This window comes from Hippoglossus hippoglossus, chromosome 19, assembly GCF_009819705.1.
Source record: "Hippoglossus hippoglossus isolate fHipHip1 chromosome 19, fHipHip1.pri, whole genome shotgun sequence".
Lineage (NCBI taxonomy): Eukaryota > Metazoa > Chordata > Actinopteri > Pleuronectiformes > Pleuronectidae > Hippoglossus > Hippoglossus hippoglossus.
In genome coordinates, this window is record NC_047169.1 from 14,291,508 (window position 1) to 14,315,442 (window position 23,935).

The 23,935-nt window shown below is 43.7% G+C and overlaps 1 protein-coding gene across 17 annotated transcripts in view; it reads right to left on the reverse strand.

Moving 5' to 3' along the window:
- Nucleotides 1-9,013: 9,013 nt before the first annotated feature.
- The window catches only part of cacna1g (calcium channel, voltage-dependent, T type, alpha 1G subunit), a 240,478-nt gene continuing 225,556 nt past the window's right edge, over nt 9,014-23,935 (reverse strand). For 9 of the 17 annotated variants that reach the window (XM_034569763.1, XM_034569764.1, XM_034569757.1 and 6 more), the window contains 7 exons: nt 23,476-23,597; nt 22,707-23,129; nt 20,014-20,166; nt 17,846-17,968; nt 15,360-15,564; nt 14,220-14,389; nt 9,014-10,763 (listed from right to left, as the gene is read on the reverse strand). In XM_034569763.1, the coding sequence (XP_034425654.1) occupies nt 9,750-10,763; nt 14,220-14,389; nt 15,360-15,564; nt 17,846-17,968; nt 20,014-20,166; nt 22,707-23,129; nt 23,476-23,597 (2,210 nt within the window). In that variant the 3' untranslated portion in view covers nt 9,014-9,749. Of the gene's footprint in view, nt 10,764-11,337; nt 11,843-11,930; nt 13,215-14,219; nt 14,390-15,359; nt 15,565-17,845; nt 17,969-20,013; nt 20,167-22,706; nt 23,130-23,475; nt 23,598-23,935 lie in introns of those variants that run through there. The other 8 variants (XM_034569770.1, XM_034569771.1, XM_034569772.1 and 5 more) reach the window with 6 other exon arrangements.

Genomic DNA, 23,935 nt, shown 5'->3' on the forward strand with positions numbered 1-23,935 from the left:
GATTTGAAAATGTGAAGCTACATCCACACATGTAACATGCGAAGAATCTGGATCAGGAGGAAAGAGCCCGACTGGGCCCCGAGATGTCAGGGACACACACCCAGGTCTGATCAGCCTGTGGTGGGCCTGCCTTAGAAGAGGGTGTCTTGGGATTAAAGGCAGAAACACGTGATGACGCTAAGGTACACAACTGGAGATACGTCCCTAACATCCGCTGGTGGTTGCTCATATCCCTGAGATCTGCTGGTGGTGGGCAACTCAACATCAAGCTAATATAGAAGACCTTCAAAGGACAAGGGAGATTCAACATCTTGTCTTATTTTCTAAAGATTTTCTCTTCAAAACAATGTCCGTTCACACTCGGCTGAAAACAGCATGAATGCACACATACATGTGCATAAACATATGTGGGGCTTTATCTTCTAAGGAGGGGAGAGGAAGAGGGGTGACAGGAGGCAGGAGATAAGACTTAGCTCTCAAATCTCTGAAGCTTCCACTGCAGACATGGTCCAGAGGAAGAGGGGGATCTCTACCCACTCCAGAGGTCAGCAAACTCCCAGTGTAGGCGTGTGTTGTGGTTTAGTTCTGCTTACTGTTGTTTGTCTAGTCTTGTTGTGTTAGGAAATGTGTCCCTAAGCTAGATTTAACTGCTCTGCTGTTCTCACTCCTCTGTCCATCTGTCTGTCCATCTGTCCTCCATGTGCATGGTTCAGTTTTCTCTCCTTGACGGGTTTTCTTTTTCTCACAGCAAAAGTAATTCACACTTTCGACCACTTGGGGCAGTAGAGTGAGCTTTAATCAAAAGATGTTTGTATTACCTGATACACTTGTTATGGTTTTGCTTTGCTCGCCGACACATTTACACACTCAGCAGATATGGAGCAACATGGACATTCATTTGGAGCCGTGTTTCTGTGCACATGCTGGATGTGTCTCATATTCACTGGATTTTGGAGTGAATCCAAAACAAAACAAACAAATAATGAGCAATAACTACTTGTTTCAGATTGTCTGGAACTGGCATCACAAGCAATACATGTCAGTTTTGACCTGTTGTTATATGAAAACGTATTTGCAGCTTCAATATCTAATTTTAAAGTTAAAATGTTATGTTATGGTGGTTTTGCTGTCATACATCTTCTCATATTACGCTATATAAAGGCAGCCTCCTTTTACTATTTAGACACAATTAGACACATATAGTTCAGATATCAAAATAACACACATTGTACTACACACACTGACTAACCCTGTGCCACCTCTTCAATCCTCTGACATTTACAAATTTACTGATTGTGCTGAACCCTGACTAGCTCTGTATAATCAGGAGACAATTATGACTTTAAGGTGATTTCAATTAGTGTTTCTTTTCTTGAGGGAACACCCAGACACATGAAAACATAATTGTGTGAAGCTTTGACTGAGCTCCGGGGACGAGCCTGTACGGTCGGCTTGTGTCCCTGGTTTCTCTTCAAGTCGTCCCTCAGCAGGAAACGCACCCTGTTAGTGACCGGTACCTGAGCTGAGGGCATCACACATTAAAAAGCTCATCTTTGCATTCTGTGCACACAAAACTATATCTGACTAAACTGAAAGTTTGGCTGCTTGTTCTTCTCGTGTGAAAATAACCTAACTGGAGAAAACACAGCTCAAAGTCTGAATATTTACTTTTATTATTTATACGCTGAGTGCAGAAGCGATCTGGACCTCTCATTCCGTTGCAGCTGTATTTGCACAAAACTGAATAATTTAAGTGTGATTTCGCGATAAAGCTGAGGGGAAAATGGAAGGAAAAAATACACGCGTAAACCAGACGTGGCAACAAAAGCAGAAAGAATTTAAACGGCCTGTCAGATTAAGTGTGTTTAAGGAGAAACGGAGACACGGACCCACGGGTGAACTCAGTGAGACAGTAGCTCCCAGAGTTTTGGCAGCTGGAGGCAGACGTACCAGACTTCACTCTTGTAATTACAGAGGTGTGTTGGGTGTGCGACACTCGGCTCGCCTTGGCTCGGTTTCTCGTTTCAAGAGTGTCTGTGCCACTCTGCTGCTCTGCTGACCTCGCCTCAGCCGAGATTACTGTCCAGCTCGAACATGGCAGCTCATCCTCTCCTGTCCTCTAAAGGACGACCCAGTGCAGGACTGGGGAGTTGGAACTGGAATGGCACTCAGACGAACACATATACCTCTGCCAAGGCCCAACAGGCCTGTTCCATTCAATCAAGCTGCACTAAGTTGCACCAACTCATAGATATCAGTTCTCTAAACTTCATGCCCGTTCCTGTCTTTGCACATGGCTGCGCGCCAGCGATCATTCCACAGTGTTGTTTTAGCTGGTCGCACACCTCCCATCTGTGTGATCTATGTGTGCACGGTCTCTACACACATCTCTGTGACCCCTCGTTAATACGGGAGCACAGAGATTCTCAGACGGCTCCTGGAGGAAGATTACAGAGGCTGCAGGTAAAGATGTGGGAGCAAACTATGGAAAATCCTCCACAACCTGTTTATCAAGGTAAAGAAGCACGTACATCCCGTAGGGGTGCTCCTGGAGGAAACAAGCAGGCTTTAATAAGTTTGATTTATTGTATCAACATTCTTGCATTATTCCTTAGAAAAATTTATAAAAAATGAAATGTTAAAGACGGTGATAAAAACTCCTGGATCAGCCCCTTTCACAAAAAAAAATCACAAACTTCTCTCTGCATTATAAGTGATTGGGTTGATTTTCACATTCACTGACCTTCTCAGTCCAATACTTTGCACACTGTGATGTCTCATCTGTTTAAACTGCAGCAGCCTTTTTATGCAAACTCTCTTTAATTGCACAAACTCATCCTTGTTTCTATGGTGCAGAACGCCCATGAAACAAACTGTGTAACTTTGCCAGAGAGAAGCAGAAGCAGCACTTCATCAGTCATTGGATCTGGTGAATATCACAGAGACTCTCTGTCTATGGAAGGAAAAACGCTTCACAAACCAGCTGCACCTTCCTCTAGAAAAAACATATCAACAGCAGTCCACAGTTTGGCAGCAGGTGACCTGGCTGCAGCACCATTCACTGTTTCACCACTGAATCTTTAACTGGGACAAACATCTCTACCCTCTGACAACCAGAGGACATTTTTTAACTTTAGACGACAATCCACGGCTCAGTCTTTTTCTTTGGCTGCTCAGTTTAAACAAAGCATTTCATCATCCCAACCTTCCCCCCAGCCTCTGTCTCCACGCTCCGATTCTCACTCTGCACCGCGGCTCACCTCTGTGACTGGACCGTGCTGCACGATCATGCATCAGTGTGACTAATGCAGACTCGTCCCCACAGAGCACACAGTTAACAATCTACAGCATCCCTGTTTCAGCTGTGCCGTTCAATCAGACTGAGGTTTACACATCCACTTTGCCCGTGTCCTCACACTGCACAGACTCGCTCTGACATCAATTTTCCACACTGCGTGATTTCAGATGGAAAAATTCAAAGTGCAGCCTCTGGGGGGTTTAAAGGTTGTAAATGGAGCTGGTTTCCCCTGTGTGGGAATCGATGGACAGAGTATCACTAGTGGCGTATTGGATGCTGAGGGAGCAGCGTTAGAGAAGTTAGTATTTCATGGAGGTGGCACCGATGTCAGGGTGGAAACAGCTGTGTGGTTGGTGTCGTTTCCTCACAAAGTCGCCTCACAGCCCGGTGTGTGACCATCAAAGTAACTTTGATCATTATTTAAGACGAAGTCGAAAAGTGTACTGTGGTAATTGTTCAGTGAGTTGTTCACTACATGCTCTGATTTCACAGCAGGGGCTTCCATCCCAGATGATAATATGAGGTGATACAGCTCTTCTCTCTTTGAAACGTGAGAGTTTAACATCAATCCTCTTCCCAGTGAGTTTCAGGCTTAATGTAGGAGCAACGGCAAATCTTCAAGCTCAAATTCTCTACACTGTTTCTTGGTTCTGTGGAGAGTGGAATACATTTTGGTTTTTTCACAAAGATGGTTTCTTTCATATTAGGTGGTTCTCATCCCACTGATGTTGGTTCCACTGTTCATCTTAATTAGAGTTAATTAGTTATTTGATGCTCTAAAAACGAGGTGAAACATCTTGATTGACAGCCGAGACTAAACCATGAAGGGTCGAGCGTGAGTATCAGTGGCTCCACAACACAGTCTCCACTGTGCCGACTCACACACTCGGACCAGCTACCAACACATTGAACAGAGGAGCTCAGGTCACAACGCACTCCACCTAGAAAATACATTGTCTCTGGCTGATTTACTAATATTTGAACGCCTGCATATAAAACCTTTTACTTCATGTTTTGTCCCATATTTGACTTGTTTATTAAATTATGCTATTTCATAATCTAATGTAAAATGCAAAAACTGGTCATTTAATCAGGTAGTTAAACCCAAATCATTCTATCATGCGTATGAGCTCAACTTCAGGCTCCAGCCTGGCGTCTAGATGAGAAGCCAAATATTTGCTCTCTCTTATTCTGGTGTAGTTGTCCCTCCTCTGATCATCCTACTCCGCTGGCTGACGTCCCAAGAGCCTCTGACAAACACTGGCAAACTCCGGTAAACAGGGACACCGTGTGTTAATGTCCCTCGGTCTTTTGTTTCTCCCTACATTGTTGTGTTTTGTCTCAAATTTACAATCCTGCTGCACAGGAGAGAGACGGGTATTTAGAGGCAATCAGCAATCCCATTTGGTTTATTGGCTCATGGAGAGTTCTGTGTGTGTGTGTGTGTGTGTGTGTGTGTGTGTGTGTGTGTGTGTGTGTGTGTGTGTGTGTGTGTGTGTGTCCACCCTAAAGCAGGATAGAAGTTTGACGTCAGAAACTTGATGTCAGACAGGGACGCTCGAATCATAAAAACAAGTTCGACCCAGCAGCAGCAGCTCAGAATGCTCCGTCTCCCTGGTGTCAGCCAAAACATATTAAAAATGAGAAAACTAACGGTTCAAGATACAGGTGAGAGAAGAAGCAGTGGGGGATATAAGAGGAGGAAAAAAAAGTGTTAACATGAAAAAGGAGGGAGATCAGTGAGAGTGAATGAAGCTTTGTTTGAAGTGGATTTATTGTGTCAGGCTGGCGTTGAGTTTATTCCAGGAAACGTGTGAGTCTGGAAATGCCAGTTTAGATCACCGCACTAGATACGTTTACATTGACAACAATATTCAGATGAAAAAGCCTGAATAACTTGCCTGCCATGTAAACATCATTATTTTATTACCTTAAAATAAGGTCATACTCAGAATAAGAGACAATCACATTAAAACATGTGGATTATTCTGATCTAAGTCGCATTTTGTTGACATGTTTACGCTTTAAATAAGTTTTAACGTCCAATTGGAGTATTCACAGCATTTGGCGTCATCGACAAATGGCCCATACCAACTGCTTGATTACACGATCAGCTCATCGTACATTCAACTATTTCAGGTTTGGCTTTTAAGATTCTTGCAAGAACTTCACACGTGACATTGACTATGCTTTGTTACATGTAAACAGGAATAAGAAGCGATTATTCTATTGGTAGCGCTTTGTTTCAAAGTGACAATTTCCTCCAGTTTGTTAGTCAAATCTTTATGCTGCACTATGATCCTGGTTGTTTTTACCTGTGTACTTTAACATGGTAAAACCTTTTAGTCACTGACATCTGGATCTGAAGTTTCAATAACATCGTATTCAGAATAAAGTCAAAAGTCATGATTTTTTAAATATTGCTGTCCATGTAATCGCCTGAAAACTGGTTACATGTAAACAGACTTGCTGGTCGCACTTTTCTAAACATTTTAAATCAGCTCATCATGGACCATGCAGTCAGAGATATCAGTTCTCTAAATGCGCCAGACTTTTTTTTCAAAATCCAGGAATTATTGAACAGGAAATCAGTGAGAATGTTGAAAAATCGCACAATATCAAAGAAAGCAAAAATAAATAAATACTGGATCTGCCCCCTGATCCAGATCCACAAGATAATTTAATGAGTAACTTCCTGACCCATAATGCATCCTTTCACCAGGTTTCGTGGTAGTCCTTCAAATTGTCTTTGTGTAATCTTGCTTACAAACAAACAGACGGGGGTGAACTGAACCTCCATGGCGAAGGCATCACAATTTCAAAATCTGTTCGGGACATTGTATATTTAAAGCTTATTAAACCCAAGTTTCTTCTTGTGCCTACTGGGGATGTAGGATAAAAAAAACAAAACATCATCAAAATCTTTCTCCCTCCACAAACCACACGGGAGCATCATCATTCATGGCCAGCCGCACAAAAAAAAACACTCTTTCACACACTGTTGCTGCTAGCAGAATAAAAAAGAAACACACGCTTCTACAATGCAAATCCTCTGATGTATTCTCCAGACACAGTTGGCGATGGCCTGAGCTGTCTGTGTCCAGCTGCCGCTCACATCTGAGCGCTGCTCATTCATATGCGCAGAAAAGTAGAAGTTGTTCAACAGTGGTTTTAAATCTTCACACGTTGGAGCCGGGATTGAAATATCAAAATAGAAGCTGTGTCGTCTTTAATTATCTGTGATTTCTGTTAGCACACGTCTTCAGACACCAGTGACTACTTTAGGGGCTTAGTTAAATAATTTAAGTTCAAAACTGATTTTGTGTGGATACGTCTCAAACTACTTTCACAAACTATGGGTCCAGAAACTTGGTCCAGACAGAAACATTCGATGAATGATTGATAGTTTGTACAGATATACGTGTTCTTAGATGATCCCTCACCCACCATCATGTTGAATGTTTTCAGTTTGACAGAATAACTTGGAACCAGCTGAAAGTCAAGATAAAAAAGAGAAATATCTGTCGAGAAATACCAAACCAAGTACAAAATGTGATTTAAAAAAGGCTGAATAAACATGCACACAATATTTATTGTCTGGCTGCAAGTCAAGTATTTTCCTCTAAAAGGACCCGTCTCTTAAGAATTGAATACAAACAGATTGTAGATTTGATCTCTCATCATTAGTAATTGAGCTCCAGTAAAAATCAGCATCATTTCCTGCAGTGCAGCCTAAATCTATTCTGGACGTGACGCGTTAATATTTAAGAACTATGACCTCAACATGAGGCTCATTAAACATGAGGTCAAATATCTTGCTGAGATATCACGTTTCATGAAAGTGGGATATTTTGGTTTCATTTCCGGATGGAGACGTGTCGCCCATGTTTATATGCAGCCTAGGGTTTGACAGGAGACACTTGAGGACAGTGTCCTCATCTGTTAATCTGCTGCTTACAGGTTGGTGCTTGAGGCTTTATTGTCTCTGAACTCTTTAGCAGTAAATGTGTGATAATGGCTGTTTGAAGCTGCTTTGTTTCTGTGTGTTTCATGCTCACATTATTAGATTGAGTTTATTACGACTCAGGACATTTCCATTTCCTCCTGCACAGTCTTCTGCACTTTTATAATTACATGTAACTGATGAATAATTTTTTTCTTATGCAGACAAGTCAGACAAAATATTGAAATGTTAAAGAGCAGTAATGATGATACAGTGGGCCCAAGAACGCTGCAGATGAAAAGAAGTATCTATCCTTTCCGAATCAGGAATTGTGAATGGATGTTGGACATATAATTGTGCCCAGAGGTTGGCTGCCGGGGTTTCATTAAAACATCCACCATCAGTTTGTCCAGAGACCTGGGCATCCCTCAGGCATGCTCTGCACCAGACCATGAAAAAAACATCAGGGACTGCAGAACGGCTCTGGATCTGGCTCTGGATCTGGCTCTGGATCAGGAGGAAAGATCCCAACTGGTCCCCGAGATGTTAGGGACACACACCCAGGTCTGATCAGCCTGTGGTGGGCCTGCCTTAGAAGAGGGTCCCTTGTGATTATAAGGCTGAAACACGTGATGACGCTAAGGTACACAACTGAACATATGTCCCTAACATCCACTAACATCAACGGGTGGTTGGCATCTTAATTGTGGGCCCTTTATGGCTCATGATTTTTTTAAATCCCAGATCCACCACTGGTTTAGATTCTGTATATGTTGGGAATTCACCAACCAAAGGGACGATATCACAAATGAAACGTGTAAATTAAAAGTGTGCAGTGATGAATGTTGTTTGTTCATATAGTAGTGTTTGAGTCCTACAGTCTGTTCTGTTTAGGTTTGCATCAAATTGTTTTCCTGCATCTCTCCCAGGTCTGAACAGTCTGCTGCTGTTTGTCAGGGCTGAAGGGAGAGTAGATACTTTCTGCTGCGACCACATTTATCTCCTGGTGCTACGTGTCACAACACTGGAGCGGGATCTCTGAGGGCAGCGAGTGTTGCCTCAGGTCTCACTGCCGTACGTCGATGCAATTATCCAGCCGGGCATCAGAGAATCAACCGCTGCTGTTGGATATGTTAACATCCCCTCGAGATGCCATTTGTCTTGGCTGACATTGATTTAATCCGCAGATGAAGCTCTTTAACTCTCCGCTGCTGACAAAAGGCAGCAACATTGTAAAACAATACGTCTTTATAGCCTCGTTAATCTCCACTAAGTGATTCTGCAGGAGTTCAGCAGATTTTCGGGGAAGGTGCTGAGAAGAGATTCAGCCTGCTGCCACACACCATGTTCACAGGGAGCTGGGATCACGGGGAGCACAACGTTTGCAGTAGAGACGGCGTTTCGATTTAAGTCTTTTCATTGTGTCCCCACATCAGTGGTCATGTTAATGGCTGCACAATGAAAAGCAATGACGTTTTACTTACCCAGGACATCAATGGACAGATCAGGAGGGGTCTTGTGAGGTCAGATTGTTCATGCTTATGTGTGTATGTGTGTTGTGTGTCTGTTGTGACAGTCCTTCGCTCAATCTGAGATGAAATGTGAGGAGTGGACATTGATCTGTGACGTCTGCAGTGATGTGACTCCGCTGCAGCCGGGTTGTTCTCACACACACCTGAACATGAAAGGTTGAATGTGCAGGAGAGACTTGAAAGCTCTCTGCAACACAGTATCCTCCTTTGTCTTTTCACAATCAAACCACCACGGTCTAATGCGTGTGCTTAAAAATCCAAGCTCAGTTTAATGACTCCTTTTTTTATATATATATTTATATATTATTCCTACAAATACATGGTTTTCAGCACTTTGAAAAACGTTCACTTTCCTCAGTAAACCAAGAAAGCTAGAAATATCCTACAGTGAAAAAAAAGACAGAGACAAACCATTTTTGACACAAAAAAAAAAAGAAAATCACAAAAACATTAAAATAACAATCGAAATGAAATAAAAAAACAACATCCTGTACAAACACTATGGCCCAATAATTTAAGAAAATAGTGTCTCTAAAACGTTCATATTGCTTTGTACCTCCACCGACCGAAGTCCACCCTGTGCGACACCAGGCAGTCCAGACGGTGACCACAAGGGGGCGCCAAATCCCAGGCGCTGATGTCACTCCAGAGGTTATGGGGTCGAGCTGCAGCCAGTGGCATGCAGGCGTAGCAGAAGAGAGGGGAAGTCCAGTTTGTCGTTTCATGTGTTCTCTTCTTCTCTGGCTTGATTTGGCAGTAACAATACAAAGACAAGGGATGGTCACACTACTACAGTACTGCACTCCTTATGTAACCAAGGATATTTTTACTGTTTATTGTAGTTTCACCATTATTACTCTCTACAGCATTATTACTAGAACTATCACCGTCACAGACACACAGTGCATCGTGTGTTTGTGTGTGTGGAGGGTTCCTCCAGCTATGTTTGTGTGTGTGTCTGTGTGTGTCGGACTGTTCAGTGCTCCGAGCTCGTCTTCTCGAAGGAGAAACTGGGAAGAGTCAATAGCTTGGGGTTGGGGCTGGGTTTTGGCGAGCCTCCGTCCTGTCCCGAACCCTCTCCCACTCCCAGGTCAAAGGAGTCCTTGGAGTCACTGGAGGGCGCTCTCCTCCTCAGGCAGGTGTCCCGGCTGGGCAGAGGAGGGGGCATCCCTAACCCCCCGAGCCCACCTAGGCCCGGGTAGAGGCCAGACTGAGGCTCCAGTCCGTCAGGGGGGTCTACGGAGATGCAGGGCGGGCTCATTTTCTTCTTGCGTCGAGGTGAGGGTTGCGAGGTCTGAGTGGGGGTCTGGCTGTGGATCTGCAGGCTGTTGGCCCGCGACACAAAGCCGGAGGAGGTGGAGGTGGTGCTGCGCTGGGGACTGGACTCCACAGAGGAGCACACCTCTACAGAGTGGCGGCGGGGGTCGTCAAGCCAGGAGAAAGGGCGGGGGTGGGACAGGAAGGTGCTGCGGCCCTGCGTGTCAGCGCTGTGGAACCTTTTCAGCTGCCTCAAATACGGACTTCGACTCTCCTGGCAGCCTGCGTAGGAGCTGTAACCCTCATTACCATCGCTGCTGTCCTCCGCCGCTACATCATCCCTGCCAGCCAGCGCAGCGCAGGTAATGAGGGACACTTCCTGATCCACTGAGGCCTCCTGTTGGTGCGGCCCCACTGGTAGAAGTGGAGGAGGCGAGCAGGAGGAAGAGGAGGAAGGGGAGTAGGAGGCGAGGCGGTGCTGGTCATGGTGCTGGGTGTGCACGCTGCCGGAGCTTTGGGGTTTGGGGGAGGCGCCTGGCGTGGCAGGAACCAGGCAGAGAGCCGGCTGCTGCTGCTGCTGCTGCGGGTGATGGGAGCAGGGTGAGGGACAGGTGGGGGAGGGGGAGGAGGAGGGAGACGTAGAGAGGCCCACAGAGGCCACATTCACAAGTCCTTCATTGCTCCCCCCTCCGCCCGAGCACAGGGCCTCCTGAGAGTCGGTAGACACCGCAACCTGGAGGACGGGACATGGAGGGGGGAGGAGGGGGGTAGAGGGGTCGAGGGGGGGACAAGGAGATGGAGGTAAATGAGTGATGAGAGGAAGGGGGAGGGGAGATGGAGGGGGGGCGAGTGTACAGGGGGTCAGAGAAGATGACAGGGGAGACTAGTTAGTGTGAGGTGATGAAGATGAGACGTGGTAGTTTGGCTCAAAGTTTACGGTCTCACCAGCTGAGTCCCAGAGTCGTGTGTCTGTCACTTAACACGGAGGTTACACTGCCTGGCTCAATGGCAGAAGTTAAGATTCAAATTTAGTTAAAGAAACAACTTTTAACATTGTTGGTTATTTTCATAGGTTTTTTTTTATTCGTTTAAACTCTCCATTAAATAAATATCGCTATTGTTCCTTCACTGGATGTCTGAGCTTCACTTTGCAGAGTAACCTATGAGCAGAGTGTGTCAGGCCACCAGGCCGTTTTCACATTCATCTGCTGAATGTGGACAGTTTCCCTGTGTTCACCTGAAGTCCCAGTCAGGACGCTTTCACATCTGCGTTGTCTGTTGCGGACATTCAGACTTTTTTAGTTTACTCCGAACCAAAGTAACGTGTGAAAGGTGCCTGCGACCACGGCCCTGACAAATGTACGGATATTTGGTCCGACCAAAAGAGAAAGGCCTCAGCCCAGATCAAACTAAAAAAAAATATATAATGATTTTACAGTGGCAACAAAATTAAAAAAGTGAACTGGTTCATTCATTTTCGCCATTCAAATGGATCATTTAAAAAGGGTTAGTGAATAAAACAACCAAATTCACAGCAGGACAACATCAGATACATCTCTGCCTACAAATCAATCAATGTCACGTAAATGATGACGACCAGATGTACATTTGTCTTTGGTCTGTTCCCGAAAAAGAAATAAATCTTATGTTTACAATGTAACAGACATGAGCTGTCAGATCTCCGCTCGGACTATCGCGTGTGAAGACGCCCTTAAACAGTTTTACTGGAACCATCAGGACTCTGTAACATCACAGCTACATTGGAAGCCAATCACAGTTCAGTGTGCAACTTGCACAAATGTGTTTCGGAAACTTGAAGCTCTTCCTCTGAAACTGTCAGGTCAACTTTTGAAAAGATTTCGCATAACATGTTCGTAGCCTCTCGACTTTCATGTAGGACTATCTTTTAAGAATTTGAGACCAATAAATTTAACTTAATTTCTTGAAGAAAATTCTAATCAAATCATTCAAAGCTGAGTTTAACTGTCATAAAACATCAGGAGGGGATCATTAAAATAATAAAAGGCACCAGTTTAATACTTTTAAATAAAAAGCTTGTATCCATGAAGCTTTTGGCCCAGGAGAGTGTTCAGTTGTTTTTTCCAGTGGGACAGAAGGATTCAGCTGGTGGACGCAGTGAACTTTGAGCCAGACCACCTGACCCTTTAACCTTTGACCTCTCACACAAATCCCTGTAAACGGCTACAGTTTGAGTTGAATTCATATCCCTAATTCTAATCAATGCTTCAATGCCCTCATCCTTCCCTCTGTACAGGACTGGGTGTGAGAGCCAACAGGTTGAAGGTAAACACAGTATGTAACTACTGCAGGAAGGCTTAGTAAAACTCATAAAAAATGAACTCATGACTTGTTCCTCACAGACGAATTTGCTCAGTAAGAATAAAATAAAGTTTTTGAATCTATTGGGGAGTCAAGGCATGAATGAGTCTAATGGCACAATGTTTTTTTAGAAGATATCTAGAAGCATGGGATACCCTGCATGAGTCTGACAAGTGTGACCACAGAGACCCCTAGTGGTCACAGAGGCCACAACCAGGCCAGGCCAATCACCAGCCACAGCAGTGTAATGGACTATAAGAGTGCACACAGGAACAATACCAACAAAATGAAAAAAAAAAAGTACATACTATCATACTCTGGTTAATAATTATGTACAATAGAAAATACACAAGTGCTCTATCACTATGGTCCTGTGTGTACAAAATGGCCAAATGCGTATGGACAGCACTTCCCTGAGTCGTACATTTTGCAGTGATGTATGATGCATTTTTCAGCCAAACAACATCCTTGTCTGACTTGAACACATTTGATCACTCAGCTAATCCACAGATGCAATGTTTAACATAGCTCCTGCTCAGTAAGTAAACTAATAAAGTCCCATCAAAGGTCCCCACAGGTAAAGCTACCTGACGGAGGGTTTCAGTTGCTTTGTGGCTGATGGTTAGCAGAAGACAAACATCTGGGCGAATGAGAAACAAAGGAGTGAAAAAGACGGGAAGCCTGTGTGTGTGTTAGTCTGTGTCTCTGAGGATGAACATGGAGTCCAGTGTTTCTGAAAAAGCCTGGTGGCGGCTAAAGCCTGCTTTTCGCCGCTCTTTCAGAAACACGAGTATCTGTGTCTGAGGAGGAGCTCAGGGTCGGGCGGCTTTTGGGCCCAACTGAGCTGAGATCAGAGCGTCCCCGACAGCAGATCAGTTAGTAACGAGAGAGGAGTACCAGGAAAAGGAGGAGAAACAAGGAAGAAAAGAAGTGAGACTGTTTAGACATGGAAACATTTCACCCGGGAGTTTTTGGGGCCACTCTTGGAGAAAAAGATAATCTGAGATTGAAACAAAAATTGTTGCCATTCAATATAAAGCTGGAAGTAGCTGCACTTTACATCAAATTACATTAAATTTGCTCGTTTGGCAGATGTTTTATCCAAAGTGACTCAAACTGAGGGACAGGAATACAGCTCAAAGCTTAGATTAACCTGAAACTGCAATTTGTCATTTTCACAGGACGTAGTATTAGGGACACATAAAGGGGAAAAGAATCAGAGATTTATAGAATAGTTATGTTTAGAACATAAAGTTGAAATATAGAAAGAGTTTTTTTACGAGAATAAAGTTGCAATATTACAATAATTAAGTTGTAATATTACAAGAAAAACATAGTAATTATAAGCTGGGTAATATTGAGAAGATCGGCCTGTTGCCTGCGTTAAAATAAGGAATGAGGAAAATCTTGTTAAGTTATACTTTTGTATAGGTTTGACAAAGAATTAAATACTTCATCTTTTAGCTCAGCAGCTCCATGTTATCATAAGTATCAGGACTTTAAACATTTTTTTGATTCTTTATGACCTGTTCCTCAAAGCAACATCATAACTTTATTCTCATAACATCAACACTTTTACCTACTCAGAAATCTTTTTTCCTCTAACAGTGTTTGCTATGGTCTGACTAAAAGGTTTCCTTGGCACCAAACACTAACACTCATCATGACTAGAAAGTGCTTTAATCAGTAAAGTCTGCTCCTTTAATGTTTGGTATGACTAGAAAAATGTCTCAACCTTAATCACAGATAGTAGAGAAACATTGTCATTTGACATTATATTAAATAGAATAAGAGTAGGAAGACAAAAAAAAGATTCATGAATAAAATCTGAACAGTATCATTTAGTCACCTGTCTGCGGAGGGTGCGGCTGAGTGTGTGCGTGTGCCTGGGCGGGGGTAGGCGTGGTATACTCTCTGAGTCTGAGTGGCTGTGGGGGCTGATGGGTCTGAAGAGGTCTGTGGGAACGGTCAGCTGCTGGGAGAACTCCTCTGGCTGCGACCGCAGCGAGGCCCTGGAGCCTGCACACAAACAGACGCAGCGCTCAGAGGTACAAAACAAAAAAACACTAAACAGCAGCTGTGCAGATCTCATGGGAGATGATCTGTGTCTTACTGTCCTGGTCAAATCTGTTTTATTCTGATCACATCTCATGAATTCCAGATCAAAACTGATGAATAAAGCTACCAGGGTGCAACTTTGGTGTATTAGCAAAAAGTTAAAGTGAAACAGTGACCAACCACTTCTAGAACCATTCATTTTCTCCGTTAATGTTTCAGAAAATCCTCATGAAGACTATTAATCCTGTAACCAGGCCGACGAGATGAATCGTTGACCATATAACATTTTATTCAGAGCTAAAAAACATATTGGAAAACAGAATAAAAGGTAAAGGTAAACAACTGTGTACATACTTATTTTAGTGCAGGACCTACACATCCCAGAAATCATTGCACATTATCCTTTTCCAACAACTTCCAGAGCCCTTCTTCCTGAATTTAATCTTTTTTTAGGGACTTTCTTTTCCTCATAGCTATAAAAATACAGCATCTTAGGAGGGGATAGGTGGTTGCTATGTGGTAACATAATGTAACGCTGAACCATTCGACTGTAACCGACTTGTGATAACTATTACCATGGTGACAGCAAGCTGCACCAATCACAGATGCTACTATTACACCTGAGGATCGTGGTTAGTGTAGTATTTATCCTTCACATCGTGAGTAAAGCCTGTACGCAATTGATATCTAATAATAATACATTTTATTTATATATTGCTTTTAAAAGGTACTCAAGGCACATATGAACTTGTGGCCTCTACAGGAGCATATCACATCCTTCACATACGGTAAGTCTCCATTGGATAGTTACGATATTATGGCTGATAATCAAAATCTTTATCCTGACAATGAATGGGATTTTCAATGCCAGAACCACGCTGTTAAGCTCTGCAGGGTTACATTTCAAAATTGAATCCATTTCCTACATTACCTGATTGGGACCTATGGGTGCCCTGTATGTGCTGGGGCCCCTGTGCTAGAAGCTGTGCTGGAGCCGGGGCTGTGTGGTCAAAGGGCTGCAGGGGGGCGAACATGTAGCTGTCATTGGGCAGGGAGTGTGTGCGTCCCACTGTGGGCTTCCTGACGCTCAGCAGGTTATCCCCCAGTGGCTCCCCAGGATTGAGCTGCTCCGTCTGGTGGAAGAGAGAAGAGCGTCAGGGTCCGTCTGGAGCTGGAAGGGTCGGGGCTACTCTTTAGCTCACACACTCTCACACTCACACTGACACTGACAGTTCTCTACAACACAATGTGGACAAAGAGTGACCGTCAGCATACATGGAAGGATCTTTGCACATTGGAGTTGACTGGCACAGAGCTGCCACAAATCACAGAAACTGTCTGGATTACAATTACCTTTACTTTTTTTGAATAAGACAGAGTGCATCTTGTGTCGGCATTTACCCCCCCTAAGTCATATAAGTTTTCATAAGCCTGGTCCGTGATTGTGTGTCAGCTAGGGCAGTGACCTGCAGCCCGACCCATTACAGAAACCAGTTCACATTCATCACAGAGCCACTGGAGCTCCAGCACACGGTACAACCCAAACTACTACTACTTCACCACGGGACAGTACAAACACAGAAGAGGACTGATAGGAGAGGACTGTGAGAAGAGACATGGACTCAACATGTAAAGCACATAGGAAAAATACTGAGGAAAAGAAGAAGAAAAGAAACAGGACATAGGAAGTTAAGAGAGAGGAGAAAGAAAAATAAGAGTAGGGACGGAGGAGAGAAAACTGCAGACTGGCAGGTAAGGAGGCGCACTACTCTACTGGACTGGACTGGAGAGTTACACACACCAGGCTGGAAAGGTGGAATGAGAAAGTTGGAGGGGCACATTGTTAGATTCACCAGGGTCTTTCAACGCCACTCGTCCTCCTCTACCTCTGCACTGACTTGCTCTTTTATTAGCTCTTCTTGTATTTGTCCCAACAGAGTGTTAGCTAATTGATTGATTAACAGTGACTTCATGTCATGTGCTGGCTGCGGCTTTCTGCGTCTAAGACAGATGATGCATAAATCGATGCCTCTGCACATCTGGCCAAGGTTACAGTGACCCTCTCCGGGGAGGACGTGGCTACTGGGAGGTGATGTGATCATTAAGGAGCCAAACTGGTGGTTAATTATACACTGACACGCTGATGACATTTAATTCATTTTCAATTTACAGAGAGAGGATGTCCTTTCCCTCAATGACAGAGGCGTCGCAGATGGATGTATAGATTGATTCTGGTTAGGAGGCATACGTAAGCCTCATCGCATGACGAAGTGGATTGGAGTCTATTAATTTCTAGATTTAAGACATTTCAGAGTGTGTAACAGTGTTTATACCATGACCACTTAATTCTATTAACTAGACGTGGATATTAAATAAACAATGTTGCAATGGTATCTGATTCATATTGGTGGGTAGGTGGTTGACCATTAAAGGATCAGTGTGTAGGATTAAATAATTGGATATTATTCTGCATATACTCTGTGTAATTGTTTGCCTTCCTTTGGACAACATGTTTCATGTTTAGCTGACTCCCAGCAGGAAATTAACTGTTATTATGTTGTTATAATTTGGATCAATTCAGTACTGTCTCCGCTTCCGACTCCAACAACCTTCTTATGAATTTAGACTGACATATCTGCACCTATCTAAGAAATTATAAGAAACTATAAGATGTTAAAAAAAAGGGATGCTGCATTTTCTGTGGGTGTGATGTAAAGTGATTTGTTATATTTGGCCAGTTAAGTTCACTTCAAAGCAGTTATTTGTAAAAAATTAAAATGTAAAAAAGATTACATGGCGTTTTGGCGCCCCCTCGTGTTTATCAGAAGGACACATGCTGAGATTAATGGCTAAAAGCAACACAAAAATTGTCTAATAATTCTGAAAAGAAAAACTTTTCTTTACCTCCCTTTGCCCCTTTTTTTATCCATCTAAAGCAACAATGAGTCATAGAACATGGCAATGTACCAGCAAAGGAAAGAGAAAAGGAAACAAACGTACATGAAAACAATGAAGAATTTAAAATATTTAAAACTGCCTTTGCAAATGTTTGATGTGTTTGAGTTTGAAAATGCATCATCTATGTTTGTTAGGTGAGAAACATCTTGTCTAAAACAACTCAAACTTTTGAAAAGACAAGTCACCGCTGTGTCATGTGAATGATCTGAAGGCTGCTACAGATTCTGTACACTGGCTTTGATATGATTTTAGTTGTGTTGGGACAACAGGTCCAAAGTAGCTCATCAGCTGATTTATGAATCCAGTTGGTTCCCCCCCCTGCATCCCCCTGGCACACAGTGTGTGAGTGTAGTCTGGGGACAAGTGGCTTTGGAAGAGCCCTGGCAAAAGGACACACTAAAGATACTGCAGTGGGGAGGAAGAGGGATGGAGAAAGAGAAAGAGAGGAACTGTCAGTACATTGCAGTCCAGACTGGTTAGAAAGAGGGGGTTAAAATCGTCAGGGGCCGAGTCGTCTGTCAGAGCTAGCGACCAGGATTTGTCCGAGCCCAGAGACAGAGCTTCCATCTCCGCTAGAGGGATCTAGGCAGGAAGAGACAATGGCTGGTGAGCAAAGAAAATGAACGAACGCTTCGTACAACACAAAAATAAGGACACTACAAACAGTTAGAACCTGTGGCTAACTGAAAAATACATATTTAAAACAACATATAAAAAACAGAATAATGTGGCAGAAAGGAGAAAAGGCAGAGGGAAGTCTAGTACTGGAAACTGCATTAGAACTGTTAACTTCAAAATGTCAAACTGCATTTTTGACTCAACAACACAGCAATATGGTGTAGACACACACACACACACACACACACACACACACACACACACACACACACACACACACACACACACACACACACACACACACACACACACACACACACAGAGTCAGTTGCACAGATAGATGAACACCAGCATGTTAAACAGTCAAACTAACGAGTAAGAAGGAGATTCATTTACATTCCATGTATATGTGCGGTAATTTCAAAATAAGAGCTAAAGGAGGTATGCTTTCTATAAATGTGGGGGGTAAATGAATGGTACTTACAAAAACGTTTTGGGGCATTGGCTATGATGTAACCTTATTGGGGCAACAGCAACAGTCTACAAAATATCCAATAAAAGTATTTTTTCACCAATAAAAGGCTCAAATTGTTTCGCTGGGTAATTCTCAATGAGAAGACCCAGAATAACAATTTGAGCCTTTTTTGGTTAAAAAACAAACAAACATGTTAAATGGACATTTCTTGGACTGGATTGTATTTTTGTAAGTACCATTCATTTACACACCCAGACTTATTAACATAGGGCCCAGGTTAAAAAACACCATAAGTCCCCTTTCTGTGCCCACAGGGTTAAATTAGTGTCTACAAGGCTTGACTGTTTCTATCTGCTGTGTATTTGGCCTGGCACTGATTTACCCGGGGGGAAAGGCTCTCTGACAGGCAAATGAGCCCCCTCTGCAGAAAGTCAATGGAAAACATCTCTGCCAACATATGTGAATGAATCAAAGAGAGGGAGAGTAGGCTTCTGGTGCCTGGTAATCACATCAAACCCATTGAAAGCTTTTAGAGACTAAGGTTTTTGCAATGCTAATGCAATTGGCCAAACTTTGCCTCCAAATCAGGAATCTGCGAGCCCAGATGCATTATTCAGTGATCTCGGGGATCCATGGCTTATTGATTGAACATCCCTTTGCGTAGTTAAGCGTCTAAGACTGTGAGCTATAAGGAATGCTTTCAGTGGGTCTTCAATTTACAGCGACTGATAGGTGTTTACATGTAAACACAACAAACACGTCACACCCACATGCAGACACACTAGACAGGAAGCAGTGAGGGGGGAGACAGAGCGAAGTCTAAACCATGTCACTGAGGCTGCTGAAACAGGCCAGAAACCTGCCAGGCTTCAGTGAGTGTAAGTGAGTGAAGATGTGAGTGAGGGGATGAGATCATGGCTGAGGCGGGGTATGATGGACTGTACTGTGGTGGGCAACAGAGCTGGTTGGAAAGGGAAAAGGCATATCCAGTGTGGAGGAATGCCTGGAGAGAAGCTGTGGGGCTGCAGGACATTCAACAATCATCACATTGTATGCCTTTACACTGGATGATGAAATTAAGTTCTGCAGACAGTATGATCTGTCTGACTGTCTGAACTTTTTAAACCAGACTATTAAACTCGTCCATCTTCAAGACATTCACTCTGGTACGGAATCATTCAACTTTATTTTCATTAAAACAAAGAGCCAATTCTGCCAAACGTGGAGACGGCGCTTCACTTCATCATCATGATTTAAAGGGTCAGTTCATCCAAATTACTTGTTTTATTATTAACATCCAGAGCTTATTTCCAAACCTAATTTATCTTGATGCCTTGTGAATGCACTACATCTAAATAAATCAAGACAATCTGTGCAATCTTTGTATTTTTAAAGAAATAAGCAGAAATCATACAGACAATTAACTTTAATTCTCTTTTCCTTTTCTCATGATTACTTGTAGAGTTCTACTTATTGAAGAGAAATTAGACGTATGAAATGGAGGAGGTGAGTTATCAGTGGTGTGATTATTGACCTTCTTGTCGGTGCTGTGCTTGCTGGGCTTGGGGGGCAACGCGTAGTAGTGGCAGATAGAGCCGGACAGGTTGTCCATCAGACTCAACTCTCCCTCCATTGAACCCTGGATGACCAGGGAGACCGAGTCAAACGGCACTCTCCGCTGGACAAACTTGGATAATGAAGAGAGACGGAGTGAAAGAAAAAACAAAAAGACCAGGACAGGGTAAAAAAAAAAGAGAGACAGAAGTCGAGACAGAGACAGGTGAATAAATGTGGAAAGAAAGAATGGAGGACAGAGAAAGGAGAGAAGGGAAAAAGCAGTTGATCAGGCAGAAACAAACATATACAAACAGAAAAAAGATAAAGAAACACAGTAGGAGGACTTGATTATACATCAAACTTGGTTTTAGTTACGATATAATTTTGTAAGTGTTTTACTGAATGACTTGTTTATATGAATATATATATATATATAACATCCTCTTCGACATCCCTTGCAAGCACACAAGGGTTACCATTCATACCCACAAGGGGGCAATACACCACTGCAGTAGACCCGGTTCCCCATATGGCAGGAGAAGAGGCCTTGGCTTAAGCACACATGTTCAGGAGGAGCAGTCGAGGAAGACGGATAACTTCTGAGAGGGTAAACATAACAGCAGCAAGACCTCTATTTCCTATCCTCAGAAACATCCCTGCTGTCTGGAAATAGCTGCTGAAGTGAACAACAAGACCCCGTGGTCCAGCTTTCCCATGGCACTGTGACCTATCTATGACTGGCATGTCCTCTACAGGGGCCAGACACACACACACAGACACACAGACACACACACACACAGGCACTGTAAGCCATGCTGGTATAAGTCGGTGCATTTTCTGGACAAATTAGTGACTTGTCATAAACCATAATCACATTCCAGTGTCTAACATGTGAAGACAAAATGTAAATATTGAAAAGTATGTGTTGTACACATTTGGAAGAACATTTTTAATTTAAAGAGAATACAGTATATACAAGTTTTTTATACCCACAAGTTTATATCAAGGGATATACTTACAAATATGGCCCTGACTTTGGATACTTTACACATAAATGAATTTGCTTACATTATGAAAGTATGCCAGACTGTCCCGACTGTGAGTATTTCCTAATATGGCCACATCCACTATAATTTGTTTACTTATGGGATATTATAGTTATTACATTAAGATAGTGAGGAGCAGACATTCCTCCATTATTTCAGATACTATCCGGTATGCTCAGTGTCCCCCAGCATGGGCCAGAGAATTAACTAATGGTTTGAATCAGAGTCAGTATTTATGATCAGAGACATGGGGGTCAGGGGAACAGCCTTGTAGCACATAGCAGGAAGTGACCGCAGAACATCTGTCATTTGACACAGGATGCTGTGCAGACTGAGGAGAAGCCAACATTTTGACCTAGAAGTCATCTGCATATGTGTAACGACTTTCGGAATAAGGTAGTGGCATATAGCTATAATGTGACCTATATGTGAATTGGGATTGATGCAAGTGTCTCAAGGGAAAAATACAAACCCAACAAAGCTGCTATTGACTGGCATCTCCACCTTACCTCAACTGCTCCAATTTATTCTGATTGACCTTTTCTGATTTGACTAAAATCTAGGGATGCACCGATATGGAAATTCTTGGCCGATACCGATATTTAAAACAACAATCTAGCTGATAGCCGATACCGATATTTGTTTATTACTTGCATGTGGCCTTCTTGGTGTGTAACGCCGGGTTTACACCGGGCGCTGAAGCGCCGCCCCGCGCCGCGCAGCGTTATTCTCAAGCGCGCAGCCGCCTGGCTGTTCACACCGGACCCGCATTTCTCCGCGTCGGTCAGCCCGTGATTCTCCGCTTGTTGTTGTATGTAACCCGTTCAATGTCGGGTGTCGGGGGTAAATTACGTATTCTCCAAGCAAGCCTTTAGCCCCCCCCTCTCTCTCTTTTTATCTATATGACTGCTTGTGTGGCTGTAGTGGATGGGCAGAGGGGGACATTTAATTATGTGATTGGGAAAATTGGGAAAATTAAAACTCCAGGACAACAGAAGGTGAATACAAAGTATGGGATGCATATTTGATCATTTATATCATATCAAATATGTCATTTATATCGTTTAAAATCATTTTTCAGTCTGTTTCCTGGCGCGATACGCTCGCTCGCACGCCGAAACCATCGGTGAAGGGCGCTGGCGCGGCGCGGCGCGGCGCATCGCAGCCCATGTGAACCGCACAAAGGTTTAACAGGGGGGGGGGGATGGGAGGCGCCTGGCTTTCCTTGGCGCTGCGCTGCGCAGCGCGGCGCTTCAGCGCCCGGTGTAAACCCGGCGTCAGTGTACCATAATCTGGATGCCAGATTGGCAGGCTGCAGAAAACATACCAATGAATATCGGCCAATGTTATCGGTGAAAGTCAAGTTTATTACCGATACGCCGATAGCAGTAAACGAGGCGAATATCGGCCGCTACCGATATACGGCCGATACATCGGTGCACCTCTACTAAAATCCATTATTTATGTCATTATGCACAATCATAACCAAACCCTGTAAACATGATGAAGCTGATGAGGGAGAAGCCCTAAGGTGCCTTCAATGTCTCAACCAAAAAACACCAGCCGTGTTGGAGGCGCACACGTGACACAAAACGTAAAAAACAACATGAAAAAGATTTCGTACCTCCAGTGGGGGATCAACACACGAAGGGGGGTCTGGACTGATGTTGACTGAATCTCTGGTTATGTCAGCAGTGGGCGAGTCCATCGGTCCGTCCCGCTCCTGTTCCCTGTCCCCTGCTCCGGGGAACCTCCGGGGCGAACCACCAGAGCTCGACCTGTCCATGCCCAGTGCCAGAGGGTTCAGCTGGGGTGACCTTGTTGTCAAGTCTCCTCCGTCTGCCTGGAGCTCCAGCTCCAAGTCTGCCTCAGGCAGTGCTCCCTCTTTGGCTTCCTTGTTGCTCTCCTCCAGGTGCTTCATCAGGACGGCAATGACGACGTTGACCAGGACGAACTGAGCAGTCAAGACAAAGGAGACGAAGTAGAGCGGAGAGACCACAGTGTTGTAGCAGGTGTTGGTGTCCTGGGCGCAGTCTCTTAACGTGTCCTGGAAGAAGCAAGAAAACACAACTTTAATACATTGGCTAAAGCTTTACCAGCCAAATAGTAGGTGGAGGATTAAAAACTCTGAATTACATTGAGTCATAAAAGTTTTCAGTCAGTCCTGAAATATTTCAACAACTGCTGCAAAGGATTACCATGAAATTTGGTACAGACATCACTGATTACTATTCATGTGCAACAGGGAGGTTGGTTGTCTCGGTGACATACCAACACATCGGCACCAAATCTGCCTCTTGTTATTCCGCTTGACATGTGTGCACATATCAAAGCCCGAACCTGCTTTTGTCTACGTATGTGCTTATGACCACAAACTTCAAAGTTAGTTTCACCTTCATTATTCCATTCCAGTTGTCTCCGGTGGAAACTCTGAAGAGCAGCAGGAACGCCATGCCGAAGTTTTTAAATGTAGCGTAGCGGCCCAGACCCTCACATGGGTGGAGCTCATCACAAACTGTGGAGACGAGGGGAAAGAAAGGAGGGGACGGAGAGAGAGGAGTAGTGAGGTAGGAATCGAGAGACGGAAAGATGGAGAGACGTTCACAGCTTTTCAGTTGTTACAACACAGGCCTTTGCAATGAAGTGATAATATCTGTAATACTCTTTCATTACTCTGAAAGCTACCAGCCACAATTAAAGAGATCAATATGGTATTTCAACAAAAGGATTCTACAAAACAATTAACACCAGATTGATTTAAGAGGGGAAGAATTTAACACAGCACTCCCAAGTATCCGTGTATGAGCTTTCTCTGCTTTGCCCTACTGCCTTTCTGCATGTGGGACGTGTGCT